We start from the raw sequence: 13,751 nt of genomic DNA, 5'->3' as shown, positions 1-13,751 counted from the left end.
CTGGAAGTTCAATCATGCAAGCAAATCTCATTTTTTTTCCTCTTTTTTTCTAGCTCTTAAGAGAGGACCTACTACACTTCTTGTTACATTCATCTGTAGTATCCTTGAAGTAAGCCAAACATATCTCTGTAGTTTGATATAGTAGAATGGATGATTACCTTTAGGAAGTGCTGCTTTAAGACATTTAGATCTTCACTAGGATAGTGAAACTGTGTGGTACTTTTTATCGTACTTCCTCCTTATTAATTTTAGATTATAGAACAAAGGGACTGTCTTCTATATGACAATTCCAAGTAAATGGATGAATTATGCATTTTGGTAAGCGTGACTTGCTTTGTGAAAAAGTAAAACATTTTGTCACTTTCTTAACAGAAAAGAAGTGATCGTCCTGATTTGGAAGACTTTGCCCAAGTGACGTCTTCTTAACAGAAACATTTGAGCTAGGGTCATAGATAGAGGACCACTTCTCCTGGGCATGGATATTTCCTTGGAACAAAATGGTTTATGAAAATGTATCTGATTTATCCTTTTCCATTCTTTCCTCTACTTCATCAAAGCTAGATGTATTCCTGGCATTATTGCATGTTTAAATCCCTCTTGGTTCTTAATTAAATCCTTACAGAGGGAATAAAATGATTAAGCGCTCCTACCTTCCTTCTGCACTGGGTCCCCTTATTAAGTTAGAGTTCTTGACCTAGGATTCTGTGGCATTACTTGTGCCACAGCCATCTCCATTTTGCCAATCAAAGTTGGATGTGTTCAGCATGATGCTTCAAAGCCTCGACAACTATGCAAGCTGGCCATCTCTTTCCACCCCCTACTCCAGACAGGTTCCCAGTACAGGGTTGAGCTTTTGCTCAGATGTTCTCTCTTGATTCTCACAGACACCCATCTAGTCCACCTCAGGGTGCAGCCTCCCACTGAAATCACGAGTGTCAGATGGGGGTTCTAGGTATACCTCACTCAAGATCCCCTTTCTTCTGAGTCACTCCACTAGCTTGTATCTCAATGCACAAGGACACATATCTCTTAGGGCAGCATCACTCTTTGGATTTTCCAAATCCATCTGCCTGAGTAAATACTATAACAGATATGTTACAGGATTAAGTGATGATCACAGTGTTACATTCCTGAAAAATTTATCATAAGCAGTGGAACATTATAGAGAGAAGCTTAGAACAATAAGAAGTTAGGAGTATGTGTAGATTTAAAATCTAGAAGGCCTTTGACCCACTACCTGTCCACCTAGCTTATTCATTGAACCACTGTGGTCACTAGAATTTGGATGCTCCTTCACTCTCCTTACTGAGAAGGGCAGTTGCATCATAGTATTTGATTTTGTATGTATGTCAAAAGTGATTATTGTCCTCTCCTCAAGCCCTCTCAGATGTAATATTGACTTATAAGTCAATAACTAAGATCAGTCAAATAAATTATGTTTTATCTCATTGTGATCAGAGGACCTGTATATGTCCATTCTTTTATAGGATGGATGTCAAGATGAGTGGATGAGGCCAGGGGCAGTGGCTCACGCCTGTAATCCCAGCACTTTGGGAGGCCAAGGTAGGCAGATCACTTGAAGTCAGGGGTTCAAGACCAGCCTGGCCAACATGGTGAAACCCTGTTTCTAATAAAAAAATTCAAAAATTAGCCAGGTGTGATGGCACATGCCTGTAATCTCAACTCAGGAGGCTGAGGTGGGAGAATCACTTGAACCCAGGAGGTAGAGATTGCAGTGAGCTAGGAATGCACCACTGCACTCCAGCCGGGCAAAAGAGCAAGACTGCATCTCAAAAAAAAAAAAAAAAAAAAAAAAAAAAAAAAAAAAAAAAAAAAAAAAAAAAAAAGTAAAAAAAACCATGAGTGGATGAACCATCTCAAACCATTCATACATGTATTTCTAACTGAGTACTTGACAAGAAATACATCTTCTGCACCACAGATCCTGTTGCATTCCTGTAGAGTATAGAATAACAACATCTTGTGCTTGCATTTATTTGGCAAAGCAAATCAATGGCACCCTCTGTTAAAGGTCCTCAGCAGTGTCTCACTTGACCACCTTCAGTTGTGGGGATGTATCTCCCATCAGTGTGTTTCTGCTATGAAATCAGCAGGCATTGAAGGGCTGAAATTTCTCCCCACACTTGGCATTAACTTTGGATACCAAAGCCACCTGGACTGTGGGAAAATGAAAGGCTTTGGAGTAACTCAGACCTCAATTTGAAACCCTTGCTTCTTACTGATTGGATCAGTTTAGAGAAGTGTCTCATGCCTTCTGGCCCTCAATTTCCCCACCTACAATGGGGATAATTATACCTACTTTGTAATATGATCAGATTTCAGTGGTCCATTTTAAGTCAAGTGTCTGGCACATGGTATACACTTTAAAGATATTTGTTTTTCCTCCATTCTCTACCACTTTTAATCTACTGGGTAGCTTTTGTTGTCCACCCCCATACCCCATCTATGTGAAACATGCATATAATAATTTATAAGTTAAACAGACCTTTAGAAGATGTCTTGTCTTACAGCTCTCTTCCATCTCTTTAGTCTTTGTCATGCTTTTTTAATTCAATGCATAGCTTTCTAATGCCTTTTCATTTTTTGTTCAGAACCACAGAAATGAAAAAAGTTCATTTCTGATTTTTTCTATGTCATCATAAATTCCTATAATAGTTGCATTCTAATCAGGAAAATATTTCTTCACCAACATGTTTCTAATTTACTGAATTCCCTTATCTCCTCACTAGTGCTTACTGAATTTAAAGCAAGTAGAAATTTTTGCATTGGACTGATATTTTTCAATAAAGTGCCTTCTAAATGTTCTTTTGCTTTTATTTTTTAAACACTTAAATACACCCTTAAGCAGAATATAACTTACATTTCCAAGTAAATTATGAATTAGTTTATTCTCAATCAGAGCAAAGCAATCCAAGAGTTTCATGATCCTTCCTCATTTAACTCTGAAAGTTAATTGCTGTTGTGAGATAAGACATTTTAATCTCAGGAACTGGTGTTTGTAAGAAGGATCAGACAATTGATTAAAAACAAATCAAACAAAAGACTGTGCAAAAAAAATGCAGTTCAGAACCAAATACCAGAAATCTAAAATGTCAGTTTATGATTTTAATCAGCCTTTGGTGTTCTGTTCATTAGTGCATCTGGCAGAGCCTCTTGGCAAAGAAACTTTGGCATGGGAAAAAGCAGTGTTTAAATTGGCTTGGGGAAGACATCAAGTATACAAGTCTACTTTTGTCTCTAAGGGGGTATAATTTCTTCATTCATTTCCCCTTTTAAAAATTTACTCCCTGTGCATTTATGAGTAAATTTTAGAGCTCATGAGAGTGAGGAAATGATATCACCAGCCTGAGCCAACTAGAGTGTGGGTTGGCAGCTCCACTGTTGAGATCCTGAACCTGAGCCGTTTTCTCTTCCAACTCAGTGTATCCCATTGATTTCAGACAAGAAGGAAAAAACACAAATGGCACCTTTCCATGTCTACATTTGAGATGTGGGTTGTGCTCATGTCACAGGAGGACTGTCCCTAAACATCTTGCAGTGTAGCCTTTTGGCCACTGGGGCCTGAATCAGGCTCCCACTCACGAAGGTATGTGACACCTGTTAACAGGCTCTGAGAATACGCCTTAACTCTTATTCTTTTCACTCCTAAGACTGCCACAGGATTCCCTTTGTCCCCACATTACTCTCATGGAGCTGAGATTCTAGGTCTCATTTGAGTCATAAGAAGTGGTTTGTTGCATTTAATCATTGTCATAGCAGTAAACACTCAAAACTTCCTCTTTTCCAGCTACTGAGAGATTGGTTTCAACCCCGTTTGCCAGATAACAAAGCTCTCTCAGATTGATGTTGGTCTTTACTGTTTCTATATTACATTTTAGATTTTTTATAGCCTGAGTGGCCTTAAACAGGGTGCTTCGCTCAAAGGCTGAAACATAATGGAAAGACAGTGATGTACAGGACCAAGCCGGGGTTATACTGGAGCCAGCTCCTAGCAGCTCACACCGGTCCAAGCTCTGATCTTTCTTTGGAGTCCACATTTCTGCCCTGACCCCATATTCTCACTCTGCTGGTCAACCCTCCAATGTCCTGGCAGGAAACATGTGGTTACGGCCAATGAAGTGATTGAAGAGAATTTATGAAGCGACCATTTACTACCATGTGGGTAGCATTCGTGAAGCCACATGCAATGGTGACACTTACCAGATGGCTTGGAGGGGCAGAGGTGGGGAACAGCCACCAGCACCTGCTGAGAGCCATCGCCACGGAGAGAAATCCAACGGGAGCTGTGCCTGTAGATAGGCGAGCCTGGCCTCTGCCAGATTTGGAGGTGGGAGAGGCTACTAAAATTTAAATGAAAACAGACACAGCAGTGAAGGCCAGGTAAGCAACAGGGCGACTTAGGGTTCAGTGCAGCTTCCCAGAGGGAGTGAGTCAAAGGCACATTTGTGCAAAGCTCAGGCAGAATCCAGTTACCCGTAACAGCCAAGTGCTTTCTGTTCCTCTAGCTTTGCATGGCCCATACTGGTCTTGAAAGTGTTCTCGGATTCTGAGTTAGAGTATTGAGGGTGGAGTCAGTTCCCCATCCATCAGATGCGGTCTGTATTATCTTCAACCTTGATAGCCACAGGAAACATAAGGGCTTTTGCAGATTCAAAGTTCACAATATTTTAAATAAACGTGAGACCTGGATTTGCTCAAGTGGAGGCTGACAGTTACATTTCCTGTAGACAGCAGTAGGAATGTTATGCCAGGAATCTAGATAAATTTAAATATGCATTGGTGACTACCATCAAGCAATCCACAGTCTCAGGGAGGAAGCAGACCCAAAAAACAGATATAAAAAGGAGAGCCTAATAAGTATTCAGCCATACTAGCTGTCAGCCTGGCAGATGCCTTAACCCCAGGGCTGAAGAGGGGGCCTTTACTGTCATCAGCTTCCCTGTGGATTGATAAATTGGAGGCAGACAGCTAGATCCTAGGGCTGCCAAATAAATCCTTAGGATTGAAATATAGCTGTGCGATACATAGAACCCTGTGAACATACTTGTGCCCTAAATGCAATGTACCATTTCTCTGAAACTTGTTTAGAGATGAGAAAAAAAAATAGTAATGATGACAATAATTACTATAATAAGCCATTTTCCACCTCTCTGGAAGACAGTGGCCTGCAGTGTGTATCGTCTGTGTTGAATTGGGCAGGAAGGAGTGCTGTTTTCATTAATACCCACACACTGCTGGCTAGGGTGCACACATGCGTATCAAAATGTGTGTGTGTGTGTGTGCGCGTGCGCATGCGTGCGTACATGCGAGCGTTAATGCGCACCCATATCTTTGTCTGTAAACTGCACTTTGAAAGATGAACTGGAAGTATGAAGAAGAGGGAGTGAACCAGAAGCTACTAGGCTAGATGGGTTCTGCAGCTGGATTTCCTCTGAGGCAATCTATGGCTTTGAGAAAAGCCCTGCTCTTCCCATAGCTGCTTGGCTTGATGTGTGTCTGTGCCAATGGTGACTGAGTGATTCTCTCAGCACCCCCAGCCTGGTGGTAAGACAGGATTTTCACCTCTTTGCAGCTCAGGGGGATGCTTTTCTCTCTTCTTACCAAGCCAGGCAAGAAAAATCAAATCTAACACCTGTAATAGTGAATCTATCACACGTTATTTCTACAGATATAATAGGTATCAATTCCTTTTCTTTTGTGTAGTTGATCATAAATTAAAGCTCAGAGAAGTAAATTATTTTTCTGAAGTCACAGTTAATCAATTGCCATGTATTATAACAGCTATATTATTAGCTGTCTTATTTCTCACAGCTCTTCCCTCCCTAGTATCTTTGGGAATAAATGAATTTCCATTTGTTTTTGTCCTAAAAATGAATGCACCTGTGTACTTTGGAAAATACCATGAATGTTCTCTTTTTTCTTCTCGTATTTTGTTATGGTGTCATCTAAATCTATTAGGCTAAAAGAAGCTATAAATTATTTAGCCAATTTTGTCACATCAGTGACCCACAGGATACAGAATTGGGTTCCCTCCCAGTCTGCCTCATCCTAGGAAATTTAGCCATGTCCATGGCATTTTTTCTCCAATTTTACTGAAGCAGGAAAGGCCATGAAACAAACCTCTTAAACACTGAACCGGGAAGGAAGTGGTGATTTATTCGGCCAGGAGCTGCAGCAGCATAGATGCCTAACAGCCGAGCTCCCCAACAAAGAAAATCCTTGCCCTTTTAAAGGCTTACAACTCTAGAAATTACATGTGAAAGGGTCCTGGGCTTACAACTCTAGAAATTACATATGAATGGATCCTGGGCTTACAACTCTAGAAACTACATATGAAAGAGTCTTGATCCATGAAGTAGGTATGGGTATGTGACTTAGGTGGGGGTTTGATCCTGTGTAAGTAAAAACAATGCCTTCCAGAAAGATCCCTCCATACCATGCCTGTGATCTATAGGAGTGAGATTAAGGGTGGCACCCGGTCTGCCAGCCTTTACTTCTCCTGTTGAAATGCAATGTAGAAGTGTCGGGGGAAGGGCTCTTAGAAACTTAAGAAGATTAAGGCTCTCCTTCCTCATTACAACTTTCTACTTGGCAGATTGACTTGTTATTCAAATAAGTGTGTTGTTATTGAATATTTTTAACCTCTCTTGACTGAATGGGGATGAGGAAAGACAAAGAGTATTGGCATCCATTTAATTTGAAAATAGACAATTTTTTCATGAGCATTAATTTTCTCAAAATGAAATAAAAATCATGAAACTTTTTTTGAGTTTGGGCACTGCACTACTGTCTTCAGTTTCCTGCTTTAAAAACAAAGGAAAACACCCCACAAGATTAGCAGTATAGCGTGATGGCCTGTGTGTAAGCTCACAGCTGACAACTCTCAAAAACTGGACTTTAGGTTCTGAAGAAATCTTTGTAATGACCTAACCACATTCAACCCTGAGGCATACTTGCCTCATTTTGTAGTTGAGGCACCTTGAGGATGGAAGGGATAATATTGCCCATCCAAAGTTACCAATGGTATATTGGTGGCAGGGTCCCAACCTGAATTTGGACATGGACCCTGAACAGTCATTCATTTTTCTTTTTTTGAGATGGAGTTTTTCTCTTGTTACCCAGGATGGAGTGAAATGATGTGATCTCAGCTCAACATAACCTCTGCCTCCTGGGTTCAAGCGATTCTCCTGCCTCAGCCTCTTGAGTAGCTGGGATTACAGGCATGTACCACCACGCCTGGCTAATTTCCTATTTTTAGTAAAGACGGGGTTTCTCCATGTTGGTCAGGCTGGTCTTGAACTCCTGAACTCAGGTGATCCATCCAACTTGGCCTTCCAAAGTGCTGGGATTACAGGTGTGAGCCACTGTGCCTGCCCACACTTACTTTTCTTTCTATTCATAAGGGACCCTTTAGTCACCCTTCATTGCCTTTAGGTGAAGGTCAGTTCCACAGGAAAGTGTGCAAAATGCTTATTATCTGCCACCTGCTGACATGTCTAGTCTTATTGCCTGCTTTGTACATTCTATATCTTCTCCTAAGAATGTGCCTAGCTGTGACCACCCCTCAGTCACAAATTTGTCTTCCTTGTAAACATTTATTGACTTCTCAAGCCCAGATGTCACCTCCACCAAAAAGCCCTCTCTGCCTGCTCCCCTTCCTACCAGTTCGTTTCTCTGGCCTGGTACATTTATTCACTTAATTGATTTATTCAGCAAATATTCACACTGGGTACTGAGCTAAGCACAAGTTATGCACCAGTGAACACAAATGAGGAGCTCTCTGTGCTCATGGAGCTCACATTCTAGGGGCAGACACACAATAAAGGCAGTAAACACCCAGATACACACGTAATTACAACTAGAGTGATGTCATGAAGGAAATAAAGACTGTGCTGGTGTCTGAAGAACCTGGTAGAGGGACAGATGAACATGCAACCCTGTGACTTTTCAGTGTGCATGTCAGTCTTCCCTAGCAGCAGTCCGTGCTATGGGCATCCTGTTCACTATGGGCCTCGAAGAGTGAGGGGAAGAAAGAGAGGTTGGCTGTGCTCCCAGCTGACACCCACCACTGAGATGAAGGTGCCTCCCAATGTGGTGGCTGCCTGGCACTCAGGGCTTTGTTGAGTCAAGAACATGAACACCCACCGTAGTGAGGAAGATGCTTTGTGAAATGTTGACCATCACCTGCGGAGGTCTGTCCTGCAGACCCTGACTAAATGACGGATGATTAAATGCACTCTCACACCATTACAGTGATTCAAGTGGGCTAGGGATGGTTGTCAGCTGCTTCCAGAGGGCAAAATGTAGCCAATCGACCAAGACCCCCTGGACATTCACACATTTATTCTGCAAAGGTTTCACAACAGAGGTTGTAAGTCACCATGCTTATGGATAATTAACATGGTTAAAGGAGTGGTTTTAAGAATGATAAAAGCTTTAAGTTCTGGGCCCAAACTAAACACTGTTAAGGGGTAATTCTCCTTTGATCTCCCCCTGAGAGGACCATCCAGCACAAAGTTTGTGTGAGTAAACGGAGTAGAGACAAAGGGTTGTGGGGTAAACAGACAACTGGGGAAGCCTCTTATACTTTCTATGTCTTTCCTATGCTAATGTAATGGACCAGCTGCCTTCAGCCTGCCCCAATAAAACCTTTCCACCTTCCAAAAGGTTTGAGACTAATCTATAACTTTCCCTAATATTTTGCGAAGCCACCACCCCAAGTGAATTCCAACAACTTTGGAAAGGTAAGGAGATGTGATGCTAGGGATGTGAAGAGAAGCCTCTTTGAGATCCCCAATAAGGGCTGTTTCCCCATAACCTTGATGAGGGCGAGTGGGGTGGCTCATTGGGTAAAATGGTATCGAGGGACATGGATAACAGCCTGATCATTGTTCTGCTTATACCTGCACTCTTAATTCTTGGTGCTTAGGATGAATTACTGGGGTATATTATATTCTCTTTAGAAACTTCTTTGGGAAGATGTGAATAATTTTATAAAAAGTATTTTAACTTTTGAAGCATCAAAAGAAGTAACTACCTCTGTAAAATAAAAGTGTACATATAAAAAGGGAATATCAACATACTACTCAATAATAAGTTCAGAGTAAATGAGGAACATTCGACGAGACACTTTGTTCTTTGGGGTTTATTTTCAATTTTAAGAAGAAACACTTGCTCTTGATATACAGGATTCTTGTGAAGATTTTTTTAAATTGTGTACTTTAAGGTAATACTCATACAGTGTTGGTGGAAATGTAAATTAGTTAAGGTACTGCAGAAATAATTTCGGAGATTTTTCAATCAATTAAAAAATAGAACTACCATCTAACCCAGCAATCCTACTACTGAGTGTATGCCCAAAGAAAAATAAATCATTCTACCAAAAAGATACCTGCACTTATGTGTTTATCACAGCACTTTTCACAGTAGCAAAGACATGGAATCAACCTAGATGCTCATCAACAGTGGATTGGATAAAGAAAATACAGTCCATATGTACCATGAAATACTATGCAGCCATAAAAAAGAACAAAATCATGTATTTTGCTGCAACATGGAGGCAATTAAAGGCCATTATACTGAATGAATTAACACAGAAACAGAAAACCAAATACCACATATTCTCACTTATAAGTGGAAGCTAAACACACAGACATGGAGATGGGAACAATAGACGTTGGAGACTCCAAAAGGAGAAAGGGGGAAGGGAGGCAAGGGCTGAAAAACCTCCTGTTGGGTATGGTATTCACTCTCTGAGTGACAGAAACAATAGAAGCCCAAGCCTCAGCACCACACAATATACCCTTGTAGTAAACCTGCACGTGTACCCCTGAATTGAAAATAAAAATTGAAATATAAACAAATAAATTATAGAGTTTAAATTCTCAAACTGAAATATACTTTCTAAACTCAAACTGTGGTATGAATTAGAAAGATAACTTGCAGCTTTTAAATGAAATATATTTGTTCTTTCTTTTTTTTTTACCCTTTATGGTCAGTTTTGGGAGATCATGAGTTGAAGGCTTGTTACATAATCATCTTTGTTTTCTTCCTTTTAATTCTAAAGGATATGGTTCCTTTAGGTCAAAATGAGACCATTACTTACAGACCCATTAATTATATAAGGGCAACTGTCCAAATCATATGGAATCACTCTCAGAAAATGTATTACTCTATATATTTTAGTCAGTAAAACAAAGATTTTAATAAAATCAAGGTGACAAGTATCCCAAGATGTTTAAAATCTTTATACTTTGTGTAAAGATTTTAATCTTTAATCTTTACCCCAATAAAGATTTTATAAAATTTTTATACTTTATACTTTTAAAGTATTTGTAGCTTTTATTAGGAAGTTTTATTTATATTTATGACATTCTTTTACTTATTCTTTTCCAATTATTAAAAGTAATAGACTTTAAATTGTATATAGGAAACATTAAAAGCTGAAATATGGACAGTCTATTTGGTTTTCTTCTTAAACTTAAAAAATACATATTCTTCTGTTTTAAATGTAATTCTCTTCAAATGTGTCCAGACCATAAATACACATGGAAATACAAATGAGTTTTTACAATGTCTTTGCAACATATTATCAGCAATAAACAAGGTTTTTTTCTGTTAATTATGTGACCGAAAAAAACTTTACAAATATATATAATAACAAAGAAGGTTCTTCATCAGTTTCATGAATTATTATAACAATTTTTTATTCAAAAAAATCAATGATGTAAATACCTGCTTGCCAACATAATGAGAGGTGTGAAGGTGTGCTTCAATTCAAACGATCCCTTCTCCATTGGTGTCCCAAATTTTATTAGTATTTGATTTTCTTGATGTTCAACTTTGCTTCTCCTGGTGAATTTTTTAAAGAAAGTACATTATATTTTGGGAAGATATAATTACATTATCTACAGTGCCTTACTGTGTTTGATTTTAGCCAGTTGCTTTGCTCTTTGGAAATGGGATGTCTGGAAAGACAGGGATTCTGAACGGAGCCAGAACCATGAAGCTGGGTTGCTGTAAAGCCAGCGCTGAACAAGGAGCAGCAGTCACTGATCGTATTGTGCCAATATCCATGTATCTGGGTGGCACATGTGTGTAAGGGGTACATGTGTGTGTTTTGACATGCCAGCCACTTTAGCCTGTCAGCTTTCTCTGTTAAATTCAGCACACCAGTCAAAAGATTTATATCGATCTAATTAATTCGTTCCTTCATTGAGAACCTGAAAATGAAGGAGATGGTTAAATGCTGCCTGAAGTAGAATTAAACAGAATTTAATTTATCCTTCACTGTTGTGTGTTTCAGAGACTGGAGCACAAGGAGGTTTTAGTTGGCTTGTTGTTCCTGGTGTTCCCGTTCATTCCAGCCAGCAACCTCTTCTTCAGGGTGGGTTTTGTGGTGGCGGAGAGAGTCCTTTACATGCCTAGGTAACTATTGCATATGTTTTCTCCTGTGAGACCTGCCCTCTGTTACCAGCATTAATAGTTCCAGAGAGACAGTCTTTTGTGTGTAGACCACTAGATCCTCATGGGACAAGGGAGGTTATTACCTCAGCTTTAAAAACAGCTACACAGAAGGTTGGATGAAAGCAGGTGTGCACACATGTACTCTTGTTTACAGTGGTTTAACCTCAGTAGCAAATTTTATACTTTAAATGTGAAATATCGACTTGAGTATATTCAGGATTTTAGTAGTGATTATTTATCACTACATCTATGTCTACATGTGTTTTATTAAACATAATTAGAATACTTTTCTAGAAATAGTTTTTGACTTGCATAAAAGTATTATGTTCAGTAGCATGATTGTAATTAACTTCTTTCACTCTTTTTTCTTCACTTTAAAAATGGAAGCAATCTCGAGAAAATTTATCCTTGAGAAAAGAAAAAATGATTTAAAAATTAGAGAGGACATTCAAATGTGTGTGATTACATGGTGCCACTTAGCTCTGAATGTTTGCCCTGTGCTGAGGCTTGTCCGTTCTCGTCTTACTTGAATGTGTTTGTTCCAAGGCCACTTTTCTTTTCTGATGCTTGAAAATGTCACTGAATCAGGAGACCAAGCCTTGGTTCTGCCATTTATTGGTTGGATGACCTTGAACAAGACACAAAGCTTTTTTTGCGCCCAGATTTTCTCATTTTTATAATAGGCGTTTTAGTAAACTTGCTAAAATTAACATTTTGGATTATCATACTGCCTTTTAGACAAGTTCATTCTTCTTCTGTAAGTATGAACCTTCCTAAAAGGCAGTATCATAAACCAAAACGTTATGAGGAAATGAGTATTTTTTATGATATTATACTAGAAATTTTAAAACCCATTTATTTAGAAATGAATTTCATAATCATTGATTCCTTCAAAACAAGTACCTAACAGCTTTCTTAAGAATTTGCAGTGTGTGGTTTTGACTTGTTTAAGGGGAAAGCAGCCCTTAATTTGTTTACTGTGTCTTCAGCACAATTTGAGAAGGAGATGAGTGCTTGATGAATCCTATTCAATAAGAACAAAAATACAACATGATTCTTTATATTCTACATGGTTTACGATGGGAGTCTTGTGAAGACTTGCCAATAATAAGGAATATACCTGTAGTATAGAAGGCCAAAAAGTAGCATCAATCTGTATTCAGGATATGTTTTTGCTTAGACCAGTTGAATATGTCTTAGCTTTTCCTTGCAGTATTGGTGATTCCAAATGGAATCATTCTTCATTTGATATTCATAGAGCCCCTCTGGCATAAATGCTCTATTAAAATCTAAAGCTACAAAAATTAGTGAATCTCAGTGTCTGCGCTCAATGAGTTAACTGCAGATTAACAAAATTGAATCTCTCATATTAAGCATTTAATAGGCCCTAATATTTTATAAATACTATTGTATTATAATCATTAATGCTATTTTATCATTAATTGCATTAAAACTTTTGTTGCATTTTTTATTATATTTCAGTCACTATGCTAAGTACGTTCTAATTCACATTGTAGTAGTGGGTCACAGCCTACCCTGAAGCAGAGGGCCTGCATTCAAATTCTGAATTAAATATGATCGTGATTCCTCTCTCAGCTGTATAAAATGGGGATAGTAATAGCACCCAACTCGATGACATATTGTGATCATTAAATGAAATAATTATAGGACCAGTAGTGATGGCTCATGCCCCAGCACTTTGGGAGGCTGAGGAAGGTAGATTATTTGAGCCCAGGAGTTTGAGACCAACCTGGGCAACATGGTGAGACCCTGTCTCTACAAAAAACACAAAAAATTAGCCAGGCATGGTGGCATGCACCTGTGGTCCTAGCTATTCAGGAGACTAAGGTGGGGATCTCTTGACCCCACAAGATTGAGGATGCAGTGAGCCACGATCATGCCACTGCACTCCAGCCTAGGCGACTGAGCCAGACATTGTCTCAGAAAAAATAAATTTAAAAAAATGAGATCATTATATTATAAAACTTAGTGTTTTGTATTATATATGGTCAATAAATACTAAGTATTTTTATTCTTGATATCAGTTCCCTGAGGTAGCTGACAACATTATTGCCATTTTACAAAATTAAACTTGGGCTCTGAGAGGTTAGTTAAGTTGCCCCAGCTGGTATAGCTGGTGAGTGGCAGAGCTGGAATACAGATCCCTGTCTTCTTACCTGCCAGGCTATATTGCTTCCCTGATAGGAATATCTTAATATTCTTCTCAATTACAAAATAAGAAGAAAACCTAAACGTAGTAAAGG

At 39.1% G+C, this 13,751-nt stretch overlaps 1 protein-coding gene across 1 annotated transcript in view; it reads left to right on the top strand.

The window, feature by feature from the left end:
* LOC108293733 (protein O-mannosyl-transferase TMTC1-like) overlaps nucleotides 1–11,448 on the top strand; it is a gene marked incomplete at its 3' end in the record, with an annotated part of 187,277 nt that extends 175,829 nt beyond the window's left edge. The window contains exon 9 of the mRNA XM_017515248.2: nucleotides 11,327–11,448. Coding sequence (XP_017370737.2) covers nucleotides 11,327–11,448 — 122 coding nt within the window. The remainder of the gene's footprint in view (nucleotides 1–11,326) is intronic.
* Nucleotides 11,449–13,751: the final 2,303 nt, after the last annotated feature.

Source organism: Cebus imitator, unplaced genomic scaffold, assembly GCF_001604975.1.
Source record: "Cebus imitator isolate Cc_AM_T3 unplaced genomic scaffold, Cebus_imitator-1.0 Scaffold545, whole genome shotgun sequence".
NCBI lineage: Eukaryota > Metazoa > Chordata > Mammalia > Primates > Cebidae > Cebus > Cebus imitator.
Note: the sequence above shows the minus strand (reverse complement) of the source record. Positions and strands in the feature narration are given on the sequence as shown.